General features: G+C 31.0%; 1 protein-coding gene across 1 annotated transcript; it reads right to left on the bottom strand.

Annotated features, from left to right (window-relative positions):
• Positions 1–216: 216 nt before the first annotated feature.
• Fcp3C (Follicle cell protein 3C) lies at positions 217–19,592 on the bottom strand. The gene is made up of 4 exons (XM_076398790.1): positions 19,480–19,592; positions 19,305–19,418; positions 16,162–16,341; positions 217–520 (listed from the first exon to the last, which is right to left on the bottom strand). The coding sequence occupies exons 1-4, from the start codon at positions 19,486–19,488 to the stop codon at positions 335–337; spliced, it is 489 nt and encodes a 162-aa protein (XP_076254905.1). The 5' UTR covers positions 19,489–19,592; the 3' UTR covers positions 217–334.
• Positions 19,593–23,688: the final 4,096 nt, after the last annotated feature.

A 23,688-nucleotide genomic window follows, 5' to 3' on the forward strand; every position in this document is an offset into this window, starting at 1 on the left:
CATTTTCTTCCGGTGTCCAGTTCCATCGCTGGAACTTCAATAATTTTAGAGTATTTGCATATCTGATAAACTAGTCTTTAAACATCATTTGTTAATGTGTATCATTGAATTAACATTCATATTCCGTTGTAATAAATAATAATAAACTTTTAAATTATTCCAAATATTTAATTTAAAAAAATATAAATTAAGTGTCTCAAGAAAGAACTGAAATAAATTCATTTACGATATTTATACATAATAAATATTATAATTAATTTAAATTTATTTTAGGAATACATTTAAAAAATAATTTAGCATATTTCAGGTTAAATAATTAATAAAAAAACCGTTACTACATATCAGAACACTTTAATGATTCGTGATCTTTGCAGCAAAATTCCCTTCCCGCTGAAAAGTTGGTAGGGTGCCACTTCTCGCTGCGATTCTTGACAAACAGGAAAGCTTTTTCACGATATACCAAATCCTTTTCGACTGTGGCACATATTATTTCGTTGCTCTTGGGAAGATGCTTTATTATCTGAAATATTAACAAAATAAATTAATTAATATTATGTTGTGAGTAGTAATTAAGTTTGTTTATTTGTAATTAAGTAACTAAATCCTCTTTAATAAGTATTGTGTTGTTTAAAATGTGTTTTAATCAAGTACAGTGTTATAGTTTCATAGTATACTTCTTGAAAATGGCAAAATAATGAGTTTGTTTTTATTAATGCATTAAATAATATATATATACATATATATATATATATATATATATATATATATATATATATATATATATATATATATATATATATATATATATTAATTTCGGTTGTACAATTATAGTTTTTATAGTTTAATTAACATTTATCAACATTGAATTTTAAATATTCATAGTCAAAATAACATATTAATAAATCAATATTATTACTATAAATTAATTTGAGAAATTTAAAAAAAATGATGCAACTTCATCACTTCCAAAAAGGTTTATTTTTTGTATTGGTTCATCGCTAGCCAATATTTCTCCCCACCTTTTTGGAAGTGATGAAGTTGCATCATTCTTTTTAAATTTCTCAAATTAATTTATAGTAATAATATTGATTTATTAATATGATATTTTGACTATGAATATTTAAAATTCAATGTTGATAAATGTTAATTAAACTATAAAAACTATAATTGTACAACCGAAATTAATAGGCATTCTTTCTAAATGTGTTAAGATTCGTACATCAGATATTTTCATTGCACCTATGTTATTATTTTCATATATTTTCTCATATTTTCACCGTAGCTGTATTTATTCTCAGATGTTAATCAATTAATCGGTTTATTTTTATACATTAAGATTTATATCAAGGATGCTTTTTATATTTTGGGACTTATTTTTGTGGATTTTCTTCAAATGAGGCCGAAGAAAATTTTACTTTTTTTTTATTTTTAAGCTAGATTTCAGATTTATATTTGCACTTAACACATGGGTTTAACAGTCTCGGGCGTAACATAGAAAACGCGTTCTTTGCTCAAAATCGGCTCTATTCATCAAGGTAATCTCCATCGAGAGCCACACAATCATTCCAGCTCCGCTCTAATATTTCAGTACCGTTTTATGATATTATATAACGATTTATATTTTGCCCAAAAATAGGCTTCAGTTTCAGCGAAATCCTTTTCATTCCAGCGAAAGTTCTTACCGGTGTGTATTGTTTTGAGGTCTGCAAATAGCTAGTAGTTGCTGGGAGCCAAATCTGGCGAATACGAAGTTCAATTCATATCGTTTTGCCATTGTTTTGATTAACTTGTGATACGGTTTGTTGTCTTGATGAAATGTTTTGATGTTTTTTTCTTTGCCATATGCGACCCTTTTTCAATTTCGGCCTTCAAACGCTCCAATAACGCTGTATAATATTTACTATTGATGTTATTTCCTTTCTCAAGGCAGTCGATGGGTATTACACCACGGACATCCCAAAATACCGAACCCATAACAATTCCAGTTGATTGTTGTGTTTTCGACGAGTGTGTCTTGGACGAGGTTCGCCAATTGCTGTCTAGTCAGATGATGATTCTTTTAATCCACTACGATAACGTTTGAAGTCAGTAAACCAACGTTTTATTGTTGTTTCTGATGGAGCGGAGTACTTAAAACACTTTCCAAGCCATTACTTCGCTTGAACGATATTTTTTCAGTGTAATATTAAAACATGAAATTGTCTTTCAACATTGTTATATTTTGCTTATGACGATCATTTATTAGTAATTTTACCACTTATCCTGATACTTTTTGCGAATTGGACAAATGCTGAGAATGCTTGGTTGATGAATTCTCAAAATTCCCACCAGTGTGCTGGATGTACTGGTAAAACCGCAGTGTACTTTTCATAATTAAATATTTAACTGTCATAAAAATGTCAGTTTCTTGCAGGATTTCTTAATGATATTTCTTTATCAAAGAACATCAAGTTTTCCCCATTAATTCCAGTAATTAGTTATATCAACCACCCTAAAACCTGACACGCACCAGTGTATTTGTCGGTTCTTCCCCCATATTCTGTCAGTAAATTTTTTTACATCGCTGCCCTGATTTGAATAACAACAATCACGGTCGAGCAATCCACGTCCACCTGACCAACAGACCAAATTAAAGAGGGTGCAGAGAGTACTATAGTAATTTTCCTTGGGAGCGCATTTCATTACCCACCCTACTGACCGCCGACAATAACCGGACGGACGTACCCGTGAGGGACAAAAGTACTTTCTCACCGCCGTGATGCTTTACCTTTTTATTCGTCGAGGGTGTAGAATAACCCCTTTTTTTGTCCATCTACCTGCACTGATTATAATTTCGGTTTTTGTTCTGTGATAATTACGAACGTAATTTCTAAACATTTTCGAACAGGTCCAGGAAAATTCTATTGTGTTTATTCATATCATAACAGTTTTTCCATGCTTGGGAAGTTGTTGAAACATTATGGGTTTTTTTTTCGTCCACATAAAGGAATGGATGAATTAATAGTATGTGAAATAAATGCGGCCTATAAATATTAGGTCCACATGTATTCTGAGAAAAATTTGGTACAATAATTTTCAAAACTTTATCTCATTACTGTAAGATTGTGATACCTTGTCCAAAAGACGATCTTGGCTTGACTGTGATCCAGTTATCGATCCATTTTGCACTAGTCCTACTCGCTATTGCCGACTGTTTCTCAACAACACCTCGTTCATTGTCTTCAATTTTAATTTAATTCGGTTTTAGTAACTTCTGATACACATATCTCGGTAAACATATCATATTCATATCAAGAATTAATGGTCATGAACATTCTATTTCGGTGTTGATGTGAATGGTTTTCCCGTAGAAAATTTTTCTTTTTGTGTATAGCCATTGCATGTAAACATTTGGAAACAGTTGATTCATCATCTGCTAAGCTATCTGAACGTTATTTGCTAATTTAAGATGGATTTTGGTCCAATAAGACTTGCAATTCATTATCTGGGAATCTTCGGTCCTGCTCTGTTACTGGCATCAAAATCACCATTTTCCAGTTTTAAATCGCTGAAACCATAACCGACAAAGATACGACGGAGCAGCATCAGCATAAATTACTGAAACTGTTTGAGCGTCCCATAATTCGTCAATTTGTGTACTAAATAGAAAACCTATTGTATCTTACTTTGTGTAGATCATACGAGAATCCAATATAAGCCACAAGTAACAACCAACTTCATCTAAACAAAATCGAATTGTGGTTGAAAACATGACGTATAATAATGACGTAAGTTAATACTTAGGTCCATTTGGGCCTATGGTATTGAACTGTGGGGTACTACTAGCAAATCTAACATCCTTCAGAAGTTCCAGATAAAGTGTTGCGAGTCATCGTCGATGTCCCATGTTACATCTCCAACAAACTAATTCAGCGCGATATCCCCTCAGAATCCATAACAAGTGTGATTCGAAGTGTTAGTGCCAAGTACCCTCAAAGACTGTTAGTGCATCCCAATGCACTCGCCAAACGGTTAAATGTGCTCGATGACAGTGAACTGCGTAGCCTCAACCGCAAACTGTCATATGAACTGATTAAAAGACACATAGAGTGAGATATAATAATCTCTAGAGTAAATTAGAATATTCTTTAGAATAAGTTAGGACAGCCTTCGGTATAAGTTAAAATAGTATCTAGACTAAGATTTAGATTATAAGTTTGTAGGGTAGATCAGTTACTGAAGTGATCTCCTGCATGTCTGTATAGTTATATCGTATAACGCAAATCTTAAAAAAATACTTATTGCATACGGGCAGATTGTTGAAGTTTTAAGATATTAATAAAAAAAATTATGCTGAGAAATGCTAAGATCATCGAATTTTGTTCTTTAAAATCGAATTTTCATTGGTTAAGTTGTTTAACAATATAATAATATTTCTTATATTCAGCAATGTCTATTGCTCTGCTAAAAATATATGCAAGCACCTAATTCAGCTAAATTTATAATTAATATGTAGATTGCATGGAGATTCATTTTGTTGGATAGTTTTTTTATAACACTGATAACATGAATGTGTCTCATAGCTATTGCAATAATAATCTATGTAACCATTCTCTGTATCATAGTCGGTTATTATAACATTTTACTGTGTTTATTTTTAAATAAGAATGGACCAAAAATAAAACATTCCAGTGTACTTTCAGTCAATCGATTACGATATATAGTCTATTTAAAGTTTTTCTTGTACATGTCTATGCGATTAAAGTAGGTGGTTAAAAAGACAACCAGAATTAGCTGGCTGCTAGACCACACTCGTATTTAGCGTCTCGATAAATATTGGGAGAGATTAGCTGGAACATTTTTTGCGCGTTCATCACTTATCCCGAAACTTGCCCGTTCCACTACCATTTGTTCCAATTGCAAAAAAAAATAATCCTACAAAGTTAACTTCAAAAGATATATAGATATAGTAAAATCATATATCATAATATCATTGTTTGACGTGGTTGGAAACAACGCATATATAGTCTTTTCAAAGATTTTTTGTACATATGTCATCAAGATGTTTAATGTATTGCCTGTCGCAATAGGTAAATTCCTTTTAAAATTAGACAGTATTTTACTTCTCATTTTATTCTAGTTAGAGAGAGATACAATTCTGTCAGGCAGAATTCAGACAGACAGACAGAATACAGTTAGAGACACAATTCTGTCTGATTAGTTCGAACGTTTACGTGTTCGAATGAACCTGTGAACGTCGTCCAGCTGTCAGACGTACGCAAAATTCTTCAAAGCAATTGTGATAAGAGGTTATAACTGTAACCTATAATCTATTGTGGCTCTATAATTAAATGTAGTTTTTAGATGTACTAACATATAAAAAAGAAAAGAACTCGAATTAAAATACAATCAAATATAATAGTTATACATAATAAGTTCTTGTTGTACAAGCAAATAGTAAAACCCATATAGACATATGGAATTCAGTAATCGGAATCTTATGTGAGAGGCAACTTTAACATAATAAAAGTATTTCAGAATAAAGTCCTGAGAGGTATCACAAATACACCTACCATATATACCATCATAGTGTAGAAACAATTATTTAACCGAAACCTTCGGATTCCATCTGTCATAGAGGAAATTAAGACATTAACGATAAGATATGTGGTAATAATCCACTCCTATGTAAACGCCAAAGTACTGCAACTTTTAGACAACACTGAACTAAGAGGCAAACTCAAGAGAACCAAACAGTGTCATCCTGTGTAGTTGTGTAGTGAACTGCACTAAATGGCAAAAACACTGAAAAGTGCTTGTAACTTTTATTTTATTAGAGACTAAGTAAGGGCCAATGGGACTTCCTAGATAAGTATCTAGTTTTATGTCACTTTAGAGACAAATTGTAAGTTAACTGGCAATGACTAGTAATAATATATTAATAAATAAAAAATGAAACTAATTATATTTTACCACTACAGATCAGTTAAAATTTGACAGGTCCGTTTATATAATTGTCAGACTATTTAGCTTTAACCGAAAATATGATTATGAAACCATATTTTTTTAAACGCATCAACGTTGTTGAAAAATTAACGCGATTCATATTTTAGTAGCGGAAGATTGGTACTAATATATTTGTCAATGACAATCGTGGTGTTGGTATTAATGTTGAAATAATACACATGTCAAAAAAGAATTAACATGTGTCCCACTTTTCACCATCACCATCTTTTTTTAAAATATATTTTGTAGTCTCCTTTGACCAACTAGGGGTTTATAAGGACTGGACCTACAGCTTAACGTAGGCTCTGAACCACGGTCCTCAGCATTAAGCTACCGATTGGCGAGTGACCAACTTTAGAAATCATCCCAGAAGACATCCGCTCTTACCCAGACTGTCCTATCACAAACATAAATTTACGACCATGCCCCAGTAGGAATCGCAACAGTAGGAGGACCGCCCTATCGCCTTTACAACTGTGCCACCAAGCCGGCAATATTGCAATATTAAAAAATTAATAATTTTGCTTAAGGTTTGAGCAGAAATATTGTATATCAACTGCGTATGCTCTGTATTTTGGAATAGTTTAGATATAAGGCTTATACGGTCGTTCTTATCTGTATTAGTAGCTTCCGGGTTGAAGTCGCGTTTATTTCCTACTTTAGGAATTAACATTATCATTCAGACTATTTTAGCAAGTATAAAATTAATAAATATTATTGCTAGTATTATATAATGTTATTTGAAAGAAAGTAAACAAAAAGCATTATAAAATAAGAGTAACGTTTGTCTTAGTTTATGCAAAATGAGAAATGATTTAAGATAATTTAATAGAGATAATTTAAAACATTTATATCAGTATAAGAGACATTTGAGCAGTGTCGGTTTTTAAAATGTAGGTAATATAAAATTATAAACACATTTTTCTGTAATGAAGAAAAAAATGCGAAAAGAGTTCAGAAATACTAAAACATAATAAAAATAGCGACAGAGGATAGTAAATATAGAAGATTAATTTGACATTACATGTACGAGCTTATGTTAGATATTAGAGAATTTACTTTATCGATATACAGTGTAATAGATAGTTTGCTCTTAATTCATTGGTTTTGCAAATATTGAACAAACTAAATATTGAAAATAAACGAACTGGTTTCGAAATCTTGCCGGATTTTTGGTCGTAAAAGTATTTTTTAATCTCCATGAAAAGCTTATTACGTTGTAGGGTGTATGGGCACTATGGTATGTTATTTGTGATTACAATTAAAAATTAAATATTTTAAGGGATACAATTTTCATGGGAAAAATCAAAATGAAATTAAGTTAATGGGTAGGTTTTCCTGTCTTTTTCAACACGAATATTTAAAAAAACAATTTAAACGCTATGATAAAATCAATGATATATGCCCTGTTTCTAACCAAGTGATTTTTACAAGTATTTTTCCAAGTTAACTTTGCACGATTAAGAATTTTTTTGCAGTTGGAAGAAGTGGTACTCGAACGGGGCAAGTTTCGGGATAAATGATGAACGGGCAAAAATGTTCCAGCCAATCTCTTAATTTTTATCGAGACGCTAAATATGAGTGTGAGCTAGCAGCCAGCTCATTCTGGTTGTTTTGTTAATAACCTGCTTCAATCGTATAGATGTTAACAGTATATAGTCTAGTTGGTTTGACACAATGTTTGGTAAATGGTTAATAGTTAGGTTGGAACCGCTGCTATTCTTGTTACCAATGCGGGGTTTTCGACCGTTTGTGAAGCTTATACAGGCTTTAACCATAATCCTTTCACGCACTATGTGACAACTTTTTTTGTATGTGATGATCCACTTTTTATTTAGTTTCATTAGTGATTTACAAAAAAAACTTTTTTTTTATTCTTCAATGTAAATCATGTCTCCAAGTGCTGAGCTTCTAATGGTATTCCGCCTTATTCGAATGGATCAAAATTGTTGTTCGGTCGATGTTTAGCTCTATAGCGATTTCGCGAGATATGTCGGCCTAGCTCGGTATATTCAAGAATTTCATGAACTTATTCAATAATTTGGTTTCAGAAACCATTACCATAATTAGCTATGCAACAATTAATGGGCCGAGCTTCCACTTGTGAAACAGAGCATATTTCCCAATTCATAATCCCATTCAGATTTTGCAGGACCATATATTTAGTCTAAGACAAGTACTGGAAAAAGTTCAACCCAAATAAAACAGATATATCTAGATTTTATTGATTTAGAAGATAATTGGTACAATAAGAAGACAAACATCATGGGTTGTATTAGAACAAAAAGGTTTAAGAAATAAAAATCTAAGAATAAATCAAGAAATATACAGGATAAATACTAGAAGAGTCAGAAATCTAACAAAACATCTAACAAAGATTAACAGAAAACTCGGATGAATCTATCAGAGAAATTTTTCAGAAGAGAGGAAAAACCTCTGAATTTATACTATATAAGGAATATAATAATATTATAATATAAGGAATTTAACAAGTCAATTGAAAAGCCATCGGCCTGACACATAGATGGCGCTACTAGAATTAACTCCATATGTTTTTTGTTAGCCCTAACCCTAAAAAGATGCGTGTATAAATTTGACAGCTGTCGGATCATTAGTTTGTAAATTACAGCATTTTGAGTGAAGCAACTTTTGTTATTGTGAAAAAAAATGGATAATGGATAATGGATTTCGCGTGTTGATAAAATATTGATTTTTGAAGGGAACAAATACAGTTGAAGCAAAAACTTGGCTTAATTCCGAGTTTCCATACACTGCCCCAGGAAAATCAACCATCAAGAATTGGTATGCTAAGTTTAGACGTGGTGAAATGAGCACCGAAGACGGTGAACGCAGTGGACGCCCAAAAGAGGTTGTTACCGACGAAAACATAAACATATATAACATTTATAAATATAAAAATAACATGTGTAATGTCAAATACATCTTATATATTGAATTGTAATATATTTAAAATAAAATTGAAAGTATAAATATCACCATTATGGTAACGGAATAATTATGTAAAGACATATTGTTATGTAATAAATACCTTTGGTATAACTCACAAACAGCTCTAATTTAAAATCACTACGTGTCGATGGGAAATAAACCGTTATCAGATAATACTGTCATACTTATTACAAAGGTTCGATAGTATAAAATTGCATCACGGCTTTGCACCTGAGTACAAGTTGGCAATATAATCCGTGTTTCCAATCGAATATGTGTTCTGCTGAAGAGGTTTGAGGTGCATAACAAATAACAAACGTGATATTAAATGACATGTAGGTGGGATGTGCAAGTTTACCTCTTTATGAATATCAAGTTACGCCTAAGAAATATTTATATCTGTTATCCGAATGTGAAATAAATTTATGAAATTAATTTTATATTAAAAACAAGTGATCTAAATCTCCGATATGTTAACTACAGTTTTACGATTCAGATATGTTATTTATCATTAACAGCTTATTTTGTTCGTATACGTGTCGAAATATACATTTTTATATGTATAATTTATAAAATAAATACTTTGTAGAACATATTTATTATTATCTAAATTATCTATATCTAATTATCTATATATTATCTTATATATTATATTATCTATATTTTATGAAAATATATAAGATTTAATCCCGTTGCGTTCATGTTGCTTGGACGATGGTGTTTAACATGTTGCTTATTGTTGTGTCACTGAAGCCAAATTATTATGACAAGTTCCATGATTATCGAAGGGTATAAATGAAAAATTTTAAATTTTAACAAGACGAGTTAGAAGGTGACTATAAAAAGTGACTATTTAGTGGGAATTCTGGATCCGCGGCATCATTGGTCGGCCCTTCTCACCTCGTCAACGACGGGGGATGATAACCAATTCCTTCTGACTCCAATTGAATGATATGAAAGTTGGAGACACGTGGCTCCAGCAAGACTGTGCTACATGCCGTATAGCGGACGTCACAATTAGTTAATTCATTCTTAATGCAACGTCATAAGTTCGAAATCTTGTAGAATTAGACATTTCAATCACGGAATTTTCAAGATAATATTACATTATGAAAAAACAGATCAGATTTAAAATTACTGACTAGTTACCACTGTACTGGTTAGACGAAAAATACTCCCAACTGATGAAAAAGATTAATTAATAAAACCTATTGAATAATAAAACCTATTAGGACTAATATTTGGTTGCACTAAGACATCAAACCGACTTGTAATCTAACGCTGCTTAAACAACGTTTTCTGATGAATTACCAAGCTGACTGCTACGCAACTAATGAATGAACTAACGAAGTTACTGAAGATTTCACCTTATAACATGTAAGAACGTCTTGTTAATTACAGTAACGTAAAATAAACCTAATTAATGCACCATACATATAAAATTAGAAAATTGAAACGAGCCAAACCAAGCAATCTCTTAGTGGATAAGGTTACTCTTTTAAATCTGATCTATTTGTCCCGCATTCGTTTTGTTTGTGAATTGATGCAAGCGCAACAGAACAGTACTAATAAATTAATTTGTAAATTAAGATTATATTCAGCGAATTTAATGTAAGATGAAATCAAAAAATCAAAATTTCCTGTGCTCTTTGAATATAATCATTTAATCATCATTACTATTGCATATTATCATTACATAATAATTACCTTACCCACTTTTTTATTATATATTTTGGATATTGGATTTTCATAATCATACTCATAGTACTATATAACAAACGCCATATTATACCAGCTACCGAAAATGATTTCACATACTTAGTATTGTTTGGTACCTCGCATTGACCATCATAGAGATCCATATATTCCTTGTGTGGTGAATCCAGCCTATATCTAGGCAGTGTTACTTTAGAAACATAAAATAATTTACGTCTCATAATCTCTTAAAGAGTCATATTGGCTTTTACAGGAAAGGTAGCAACAAGATGCATAGTCTATTCAAAGTTTTTTTTCTACATACGTTATCAAGATATTTATTGTATTGCCTGCAGCAATTTGTAAATTCGTTTTAGAATCAGACAATATTTTCCTTCTCATTTTATTCTAGTTAAAAAGAGACACAATACTGTCTGATTAGTTCGAACACGTAAACGAATGAGCCTGTCAGACCCGTCCGGTTGTCAGACATATGCAAAATTCTTAAAAGCATAGTGATAAGACTACGTTAAAGTACGTTAAAGCCAAATTAAACTAAAACTCAGAGATAATGCGGCAACATTCCGACGTTTTGACGTCACAAATTTAGATAACATATGTACAAAATAACTTTGAATAGACTATATACCGTAATCGTCTGCAATCATTGAAAGAGATAATACACATATTTATACGATACTTATTAGTTTAAAGATATGTATTTTCATCGAATTTATTATCGTTTCTAATTGTACAATTTTTGGGTGTTCTATCTTGCGAATCATGTATGTATGTGAAGATTGTATATTTTAGGAATAATAGTAATCGGGTACAATCATTTATTATTATATTGAGATTTTAGTTCTGTGTGTTAATTAAAATCGAGCTATTAAGGAATTGATTGAATTAGGTGAATATCGACTAACTGAATATTAATTTTCGACTAATTAATAAATATATACGCCCTCTTAAATATAACTTTTAGACCAGATGAGATCAAAAAGGGCAATTTGCACATTTGTATGTTGTTTCAATATGCATTTTATTTTTTTCTGATTTAGTACTTTCTGCTTTTTGACTGTCCTCGCATCTCAAAAAATTCATACATAAATAACGATTTACCTTGAAGAGGTAGTAACAGCTGTGAATGCATATGTTGGCACGCAAAAGTTGGTTCGTAATTCTTGTTAAACAATAACACTTATTGAACATGAGAAAGAAATAAGAAAAGTATAAAGAATAAGAAATGATTATGGGAGTAAGTGACCCTACATTTAGGAACTGTACTGAACTGAAGACCCCTTCTCATTAAACAAAGCCTGATACTCTCCCACACTAAACATAAAAATCAGGATGGTGCCCACCTGACCGACGGACAAAATGTTTAGTAGCCCATTACCACCAATAACATGCACACAGTTGGGGTGTAGAAAATGAGGTCCCCTAATAACGAATTCTATTATTCACCCTATTGATCCTCCACCCACTTGGGACCGGACGATGACCATTATGTCATAGACATTCTCACAGATTTCATTATAGAGAACGGGGGTTGAAAAAACTGGGCTTGAATAAGTTTACCATAATTATCGTCCAGTTTATTTGATTTTTTGCGGTGATTGTTAAGATGTTAATAATATAATATATGTAATGTAATACCTATATGGGATATCACGCTTAAACCATATTCTATATCATCTATGTATATATAGATTTCAGAACTACTTTAATGTTTGTAATGAATGTTTCAAAATATTTTATTACCCTGTGCATAAATCTATGTAAATTCAATGTTAGTAATTACTATTAATTGCTATTCTAGGCAGCAAGCAAAATAACTCTCAAGTAATATAAAAGTTCTGGTTTCATAAATGACACATTTGGTAGAAATTTGGGGATATCACAAGGTTATCTTTTGAATTCATTCAATTAACTAGAATCAAACTAATTTAATATCAATAAAAGATAAGTAAAACAAACAATTCATAGAGAAAAAAGGACAGGTTGATGTTGGATTATTAAATGTTAGGCAGTTACTCGAAGTACTTGACATAGTTAAGTGGAGTTCGGCAAAAGTACCGCAGTGCAAGCTAATGATCGCTAATGGTGGATTGCAGGTCCTCAATGATCCCTAGCATAAACTGCCAAAAAACTGCCAAAACATCCATGCCTCGAAAAACACCGCTATCTGCGAATTTCAGTTTGTATTTTTGTTTGCGTTCAAACATTCAACTTCAGATTGAAGAAAATTGTTGGGAATTAACATAGTGGAATAGAATTTGGACAGAAACTTGAAGGTGTATGTTCGTCAAAGGCAAACTGGCAGCCGAAGCTACAGGCACAGTTGAAATAATTTCTGATGAAATCTAATTGGTATAAAATTATTTGGGAATGAATTTCTATTTTAAAATTAAGCTTTGTTATTTTTTAGTGCAGCATTCTTTTCAGTATATAATTTTTTAATTATATTTTTTTAATTATCAGAAATATGTTTTTTATATATAATATATTATTATTGAAGTTGTCTTTTTCTGAATTCAATTTACACCCTTTCTTTCAAGCAAAAGTTTTTATGATGAAGATAAGATAAAATATTATAACATATTGCATTTAATAATGTAAATTACATAATATTATTAACGGCAACGTGACATCATACATATCAGAACATCATCATTACTAGAATTAATTTTGTACTAATTAAAAACTTCTTATAAAGTGAAACGTGAAAAAATACTTAATTGAGCAAGTGTTGGTAAACATGAAAATATTTAATTAAAATTCCACATGTTAATGTTTTATCTTAATAAATTTTATATTATTTCATACCTAAATATTAAATACTTAGGAATATATAAAATTAAAAGAAAATTAATTGATTTATATTTTATTAAAAAAAACATACTATAAAATATATCAGGGTGATCGCCAGGAGGATTTGAGTTTTTTATAACTATTTATTATATCATATATCATTATATCATTTATATATTATTATATATTATATTATTATATTTATATATTATAATATATTTATATATTATATATTTATATATATATTATATATTTATATATTATATCATTTATTATATCAGTACAATATAATTAAAATAATTGAAAGGCTAGATATTTTTAAGGATGACCATTACATCCAAGATATCAGAGATGTTAACATTTGTGGTATTTCCTGGATGAATGGATCATCACATTTTTAAAGCACCATTGTATTGAAAACAGATTTATTTTTATGGGTACCAAATAGAACAGTTTAGCATCTTAGTTCTCTTGAAAAGAAGTTATTCACAGAAAATAGTTACTTTCTAAAAGCGAGGTGTTCCAGAATTTCTGGTATAATACATATTTTTAGATGTTTTTTTATGGCAAAGAAATTTGGACTAATGATGAAAATTATGCTTGATGATTATCTAGTTAACTAGCACCTATCTTCATGAATATATCCATTCTTGAACTAGTTATTTCTGATTAACAGTACCTTTCAGTTAAGTTTTTTGTTACTAAAGATATATTCGAGGTTATATAGATATTTGATCATGTTGTGTAGTATATATTTTAGTAAAGAAAATCTACAATCTTTTACAATGTATTTTATTTATCCTGGATATATTATATCTCAATATATTTAAAATATTTACATCGAATTTGGTAATAAATCATTAGCGTAAACTGCCGACATCTGATAATGTGATTTGATGAAGTGACTGTGCTTGTGCTTTTATTCTGTGTCGCTTCTGCGTTTTCGGTTTGCAATGAGTCATTTATAGAACATATTACTTAATAGTTGGGAACATAATATGCGACGAAGTCGCCTCTAGTCAAATGGTGTGAGGAGCCAGCGGATATAGATGATGGCTTAGACAAGTACGTATATAATACAGGACGTAAAAGTTATTTACAAAATTACTTATTAGAAATTACCATATTTATAGCTCTATATTTAAAATGTTATATTAAGAATGGTAAGAATATTTTTAAAATTGATCGAAATCCAATAGTCTATATTAAAGTCCTTTAGAATCCTTTATATTAAAAACTAAGAGTTTTCTTCAAGAAAATGAATACTACTAGAAAACGCGAGAATATAGGCGCTGTTGCTGATTATGTGACATACATTGCAAAAAGCATACGGAGTTTTGTGAGATAAATGAATGTAGACTAATACTTTCACTATATCAATGAAGAACATGTATTTTACAATACACACTACACTGTTATTATTTTGCTGATCTGTGTTAGTTATTGATCTGTAATATTGGAGTACATATTGCTCAAAAGGATTTGCAGTATTTACAGCTCAGCATCTGGTTGTGTAAGTCTTGGCTGAAATCTCATGACGAAACATTAATACTTTTTTAAAGATATTTTTAAATTAATTTTAAATAAAGGTCGGTCTTGAGGAACTTAATTAAATTCCATAGGACATGATTTTACCGTATTTTATTTCAATTGACTCTATTATCATTATAAAAGTAGAAAAAAAACAGAAATAACTGTACTAAAAAGAGAAAAAAAAGTATTAAATAAGAATAAATATATTACACTCTTGACGTTAATTAACTATGACTAATGAAATTTTATAATAAACTACGTATATAAAAGAGTCTATACAGTTTGACAAAAGAAGATGCCTTCAATAAATATTTTATAAGGGTCTGATGTAAAACATCAAATTGTATCATTCAATATTTGTTAACAGTATAACTTTGAAATAATGTTTGAATTCTTTATGTTCATTTTGAATCTTGTGCGTATATATGTATATGGGTCTTAGTCACATCAACTTCTTGGATTTTTTAGTAAGTACTTAATATGGGCTCGACGTTAAGCCTACCAACTGGCTAGTGGCCATCTCCCATCTCATCCGCCCTAATTACTGTCTTGAATGAGACAATTTATTATTGGATTTTATCCTCTTGCCTGTATATCAAACACAATTGCAAATATAAATATACAACCATGCACCAGCAGTATTCGTACTGGCGACTATCACAGCAGTAGAAAGATCATCCTGCAGCCTTGATTATTGCTACTAAACCGGCTTTTAAGAATCATTTGCGGAGACTTTTCTTAATATGAAGAAATCTTTAGTTGATATGTATTGATGTTTGTACATAAGTTGAGTTAGGTGACGGAATGAAGACCGTGCAGCGGATTAAAAGGTTTAAGAAGAGTGATTTTAACAACCAAGACAAAATATAGTCAGAATTAGAAGTTTAAACTGAATAAAAACGTCACGAGATATCGCTATAGATACTTATATCGAGTGAATTCGGCTTACTACTTATATCGATGTGATATGTCTGAGCTGCATCTCATATGAGAACCGCAAAAATTGGATAGATTCATATATAGCCTCAACGTTCAATTGAAATAAATATATTTAATTATTAATGATAAAAATTAATAATATGTTTATATAAAATAGTATTTGTTAGTTTCTTCAGTACAAATTATTCGTAAATGATCCAACTGAATATTAATCTGAGATGAACCTCGCATTCATAATAAACTTACCACCTCTAGACACCTGTGCGTGCACTGTTTGTTTCCAACGGCATTGTTCATGAAAGGAGTGTCAATTTCCTGTGTTAACACTGGCTCCCCTTTGGGTTGGCTTTTAGATCCCTTCTTAAATTGACTGCTCAAAAATACGCCACAGGTACAAGGGGTGTCTTCTGGTCTTATTCTAACTTCCTGTAATCGTCACATGAATTGATTGCGCTTTTTATTATTTTCCATTGAGTTGAGTTTTTGACGTTATGAAGAAGCATCTATCGTTTCTTTATGGAATTTATCATTTTTTATGGGGTTTGATATTAAATATCCCTTTATTTATGAACAAAATGTTACTTTAGGTACTGACAATTCGGCTTTCTTAATATCTTGGAAACAAAGTTTTGATTAAATATTTGAAATATTAGGCGTTTGTATGTATTTTGATCAGCGTTATCTTTCAGTTTTTTTTGTTTTTTTATAACATTTTTAATAGGTAGGCTTAGTACAATCTAAATTTACAATTAATTTATTACTATTTTTCCTATGTACTTGGATTAATTAACAAGCAAGACGAGTGCGAGAAAATACATCAATATGTATTCCTCAATTATAAAATTATAATTATTTATTAATTATTAACTTATAGCTATATATTACACTAAATGTATACACTTTATATAAGTTCGTATCGTTCGTTCGTTCGCTTCAATCTCCTGACCTCCTGCGCGCTGTCCAGCAGTTGTATCGCTTCCACGTTAGTATGATTTAGTGATCTTCTTTCGTGCTTCAAGGCGAAATCTTGGATAACTTCGCAAATCCATTTGATTTCCAGGTCATCGTGCAGTTCTTCGTTGGCTACATAGCGATAGGCATTGGTAATCAATCGAAGAACCTTGTTTTGACAGCGTTGTATGACTAGTTGATAAGAATATTTAGTGCAACCCCATATTTGCACTCCATAGGTCCAAATTAGCTTTATAATTTTATTATAGATCAACCTCTTTGATTTTAGATCAAGTGGAGAGTATCTTCCGACTCACCAGTATAGTTGTTTTATTTTGGTTGTAATGTGTTTTGCTTTTTGTCTAACGTGATGTTTCCAATCTACCGTCAAGATGGATTCCAAGGTATTTAGCTGATTCTGCTTGAGGAATCGGGCATCCATTGAGTGATATAATTAAGTTTTTATTATTTCGCCTCAATGCAAAATTAACGTTGAATTTTCCAATCTTTCGTCTATTTGTAGATTTTGTTGACTGCACTTTTTCTATTGCCCTAGGCAGAGATATATCTTTTGCCATAATAATTGTGTCGTCAGCAAAGATTTCAAGTAGTGTTTCTTTTGTTGTTGGAATGTCAGCACTGTAGAGCAGATACAGGAGAGGTCCTAAGATGCTACCTTGTGGAATTCCAGAAATTGTTTTAAATGTCGAGAACGCCATTTCGTGCGGTACTCTAAATGTTCTTCCGAATAAATTTGACTCCAGCAATTGACAATAGTTACGTGGTAACAATTTGCTCATCTTACAGATTAATACCAAATGCCAAACTCGATCAAAAGCTTGTGAGACATCCAGGAATATTGCAGGACAGTATTTCTTTTCCTCAAATGCTCTTTCAAGAGCCGCAGTTACTCTGTCCACTTGATCGATCGTTGAATGGCGGTTTCGAAAACCAAACTGGAAATCTGGTATTCTTACCAAATGTTTAACACGTTTAAATATTAGTTTTTCAAATAGCTTTAATATTTCAGGTATATTGCAGGTATTGCCTATAAGATTCGACTTGTTCTGCAGGGTTGTCAGGTTTTTTGAGCATAATTATTTGTGCCACCTTAAAGCATTCCAGAACATGCTTCAGCCTTAAACAGGCCACAGTTCTTTCAATAATCCAGGTGAAATGTCATCTATACCAGGTGCCTTTTTTAGACTGAGGTTATCAATTTCAGTGGAAACTTCCAGTGGAGAAATTAGATTTAGATCTACATCGGGTTGATAAACAAGATATATATATATATATATACATGGTAGATTCTATATCATTAGGTTGAAATATGTTAGCTAAGCATTGTGCGAACAATTCAGCTTTTTTAGTGTCGCGTCGTACCTATTCATTTCGATTATTTTTAATTGGTAGTACTCGAATAGTTGGTCTTTTAAATCTTCGAGTTGATTTCCATAGCGAATAGTCTTTGTCTGCTTGTGGGCTTAATTCACTTACATACTTTTGAAAGCAATTCTGTTTATATTCTTGATCTTTTGATTCGTCTAATTACTAATTTTATTAAAAGTAGTTTTGTCTGTAATCTTTCAGTGACAACGTAAAATAACAATGTTATCTAAACTATTAAATTTGGTGGTTTTGATATTTCTTTACATAAAATAACATTTTACTTTTTAGTATTATTTAGTGTATTTTCAACATTCACTGCTTTTGTTGTTTGATTTGAAGAAATCAGCTGATGAAGCCCATCAGACACTTTTAGAAACTTATAGTGATGCTGTTCCATCATGGAGAATGACGAATATATTGATGTTAATAACAAGGGAGGGCCTACAGGATCAAAACAGTTCGAAGACAATAAATTGCACGATTTGTTGGACGGACGAAAACCCAGATCAAATTCTTAAAAATAATCTTTTTTTACACAGTTTAGGAGCTAATGAATCAACTTGAAAATGTCATTTCAAATCTATTTTTTCTATGATGTATTGTTACTGGCGATGAAAAGAAAATTTATTACAACAATTGCCAGCGTAAAAATTCATTGGTTAGTCTGAGAGGTCCAGAGATTCATATGGTGAAATCGTTGCTGCAGATATCAATTGTCGACGTCAATTGAATAAATTGAAGGGTAAGAAAAAACATTAACTGTCAATAATAGACGGAAAGTCATTTTCTTGTGTGACAACGAAGTGCAAAAATTGATCGATGATTACGTCGCTGCCAAACCAGTCTTTCTACATAATATCACAGATGGAAGACACTTGCAAAACAAGTGTAAAATATTTTAGTTAATATATATTGTACTGATTTATCTGAATAACAGTTTTGTAAAATGCAAAAAATATGATCAGAATACATGCAAGCGCCTAATATAAATATAAAATAAAATTAAAACTTCTAATAACACTTTTTGTTGTAATATTATAAAAATGTACCTCGAAATCTTCTTGAGAATTACTTTCAGCCAGCTTTTCTTCAATATCATTAGTAACTAACTTGGATGCTAACACTATTAACGGACTGGTAACGAAGCAGTAAAAAATAATAAACTACAAAATATAAAAGCATAAAAATATATAAAAGGGATAATTAAGTATTAAGTAAGCTTACCCTGAACATATTTAAAACTTTATAATGGGTTGCTAGTTTATGTAGATATATTTTATTAGTTATACTTTATGTGTTTTGTATAGTTTTAAAGAAGCGACTGATGATATTGAATAAAAAATAGGTCGATATAACAATACTGTAACGCCAAAAACACACGATCAGCAATTTCAATCTATTTTTCTGGTTTGTTTGCTTAATTGTTTGTTTTATTTTGAAATAATTGTTTATTTGTTAATATTACTTATAAAGGGTGCTCTTTTAGTTAGTTAAATAAATTACTATCTTTTAGGTGAATTAGTATTTAATTCTTATATACAGTATAATAATAAAGTTAATAATATTTATTTCATTATGATTTTCGTTATGATAATTTTATTCAACATTATGTCTCATTTTTATGTATATTTTTAATATTGCCATTATATTTATTGCTTGCTTTGAATTTGATCATTTTTAACTTATAACTTATATTTTTCATTTCCCTTTCATTTCATCATTTTCGATAACTTTTTGCATACTTTTAGCAACATGGCGATATTCTATTAAAAGAAGTAGTAAGGATGAAATGTTGGTTAGGCAGTAGCCCAGTCATAACCTACGCACTTTCACACTTCTTGAGCATTTCGAAACTGTGTGTTAGATAAACCATACCGCTGTGGCTCGCCGTTTTCATGCAAAAGGGCGACTTTGCGACAGTTACTTTTATGGTCATTTTTACAATAATATGTCGTTTAATTCCATATGTAATATGTAATAAATGTACTTTGTTTCAACAGCCTGTAATATCCTAAACATCCTTGATCTATATGCACAACAAGGCTTTATAATCATGAATATTTCGGTTCGGTGTTGTTGTAGAAGGCCCTCCTGGACTAACACATAATTTTTTGCGTTTGGGGTTGTCGTAGTAGATCCAATTTTCATCCGGAGTCACAATAAGCAACAGATAACTCTTATTTTTTGACTGGCAAATAATGAAAGCGCGATTTTCAAACTGTTCGAAATGGCATTTCATAATCTTGTGGTAGCCAGTTCGCTCCTTTTGGATCTTTCCCGCCGTACGCATTTACTCAAGCCCAGTTTGTACTAGGTTGATAATCCAATGCCAAATGGTGTATCAGGAAAAAGAGTACATTTGTTTAGTTTGCTCTAAGAGTGATACGTATGAGGCAGACGTGGGAAATGGCTTATGTTAATCGTATATTTAGAGGGTGTTCCGAAAAAACAGTGATTCGGCGACGTTGAATATTTTACAATATTCGATGTTCTTACTACATAAATGTTGAGATTTTCCCTCAAAAAATGTTCAAAAAGTTTTAAGAAACAGGTACAGCACCAGAATAGCTAAATCCGGACGACCTCGGTCATGTCAAACAAATTTCAATTGATGCAAAAATCAAAACCCCAGCAAGCCAGTCTGCCACTTTACGCTTTAAACCAGGGAATCTAGAACTTTTCACATTTTAATATCTTGGTTTCGGGTGAACCTTATCGTCTTCGTAACAAAGACGTAAATAAGCATACTTGTCGCTACTGCACTGCAACTGTATTAAAACGGAAGCATCAGAAACATCTTCGCCTACGGTAATAATAAGGTCTGCGATTTTTGACCCTGAGATTAAAGGATAGCCGCGAACGCGAGGGTTTAGTTTACATTTTTACGATATTATTTTTATATAGAGATAAATTCTTAAATAGTGTATATTAATGATCAATAAATAATTTTTCTACTGACTGTTTATATTTTTTATGTGTCCGCGATATATATATATATATATATATATATATATATATATATATATATATATATATATATATATATATATATATATATATATATATATATTGGTATACTTAATCTAGGGGAATTTACAAATGTTGATATATTCTACTGGATATATAACTCTATGAAAATTAAAAGGCATATGGGTAAATGTTATTTCATCGGTTTTTAAATTTTTTTTTATTGATCTCTTAGAAGGCTAAGAATTTGCCTGAATTTGAATTTTTGAATAAGTATTATTATATGATTTCCTTTATATAATATAACCATCCTGACATATAGAAGATCATTTCAGTAAGTGATCTGCTGTACAACTTATAATCTAACACTTATTTTAGATACTATTCTTATAACTTATTATATATATAACTTATTTTAAAGACTATTATAACTTATTTTAGAAATTATTAAATCTCAGTCTATTAATCAGTTCGTATGGTAGTTTGCGTTTGAGCCTATGCACTTCACTGTTATCGCGCACTTTTAAGTGCTTGGCTGATGCTCTAATAGTCTTTCAGAGTATTTCGTACTAGCACTTCGAACCATACTCATTATCGGTTCTAAGGCGTAGAATCAGGTTGTTGGACACATAATATGGGGCATCGACGGATGACTCACAACACTTTATTCTGGAACCTCTGAAGGATGTCTATGTTAGATTTGCTAGTAGTACCGCACATTTCAATACCATAGGTCCAAATGGGCCTAAGTATTGACTTATACAGCAAAACCTTGTTATCTAAGGATAATTTAGATTTAGGCCCTATCATCCAACATATTTAGTTTAGTTTAAGCCCAAGCTGTTTGGGTTTTGTCACTTTATGTTTTTTCCATGTCAAACGTCGATTATTAGATATTTAACGTTGGATGTTTGTGGAAGTTCATAATTATTCAATTTTACTGAGGGACATGTTCTTCTACAAAGGGTGAATGTCACATGGGTAGATTTTGTCTCATTTGCTTTGATATGCCACGTTTTCAATCATAATTCGACTTTGTTAAGATGAAGTTGGAGGTTTCTTGTGGCTGATATTGGATCCTCGTATGATGATAAAACCACTGTATCGTCAGCATATGTTGCAACAGTAGTGTTTCTTGAGGTCGGCAAGCCAGCTGTATACAATAGATATAACAATCGGCTAAGAAGACTGCCCTGCGAAACACCCGAATATATTGGGTGTAGTGTCAGTGTATTCGTTACCCTGTTTGACAATGAAATGTCTGTCTATGATGTATGATTTCAGCAATTGAAAGTGTGTATGGGCCAAAAGCTTTTTCAATTTAACATGCAGTTCAGTGTGCCACACTTTGTCGAAGGCCTGAGAAATATCGAGAAGTGCAAAGGAGCAATATTTTTTATCGTTTAAGTTTTTGTTCAGCAACAGATGTATTTTATAGAGGTTTATTTGCTGTTGTTCTGTTCTTAATATTGATTTTTCATGAGATACTAAAACATGACATGTCATTGGCCTTTGTTGCTGCATAGAAAAACTAATGCGTCATAATATTCGCTTTTTTAAGGTTTTAAAACAATTATTAACCAATGATTTATTTATTAACTATAATATAAGTGTAGCTAATACCTTTTTAGAAATGTTAATATAAATAAAAATTAAATTTTAACTGCCAAAATATAATTAATACAAAAGTCAAAACTCTTATGTGTTACTTGAAATCTCGAATCACTCTCAGATTAAGACGATGCCAACGAGCCCATTCTATTTTAATGAAGCTGGTGATTTATTACGCTTTCACTGGGTGATGTCCTGTAATTCTCATGAAATTGAACATACTTGATCCAGATCTCTGACATATATTTCTTATATTGTATTATTAACCGACTTCAAAAAAGGAGGAGGTTCTATGTTCGACTGTATATATATATGAAAAAAAAGTTATTGTGTTAAAAAACTAAGTTTAAATTTAGTATAATGTAATCAACGCTATATATATAATTAAAATGGAAATGGCAATGAAAGGTATTGATATTTGCGATACATATTTTATGACATACATTTCTAAGAGATTGCTTCAAGGGTACATTTTTGTTATAACAGTTGATTTTAATTTTTTATTTTATATCTAATTATATTTTGAACAAAAAATTAAGCTGACCGATCTAGAATTTTAGTACTCACATGTACGGCTATTAAATTATGACTTATAAATTAATTTTAAAGAATTTGTAACAAATTGTGTTACTCTGTATCAAATCGCATCGGGTACATCTGTAACCGACTTCATGTTGAAGCCTCACTTTTCAATATGTCATTTCGTCGAAGTGTGAACAAAACATTTTTTCAGTGCCTTAAAAATGTGCGAATTCGTACCGAGTAAATCGTATTTGCGGGTTAGGTTTTTCTATTTTACTTCAGTTTGAAGAAAAAGGCAATTTAAAGTCATCGAATGCTTTATAGAGCTTAAGG

This window comes from Rhynchophorus ferrugineus, unplaced genomic scaffold (assembly GCF_030347505.1).
Source record: "Rhynchophorus ferrugineus isolate W39M unplaced genomic scaffold, kcgeb_rfMv2 rfM3, whole genome shotgun sequence".
NCBI classification, from domain to species: Eukaryota; Metazoa; Arthropoda; class Insecta; order Coleoptera; family Curculionidae; genus Rhynchophorus; species Rhynchophorus ferrugineus.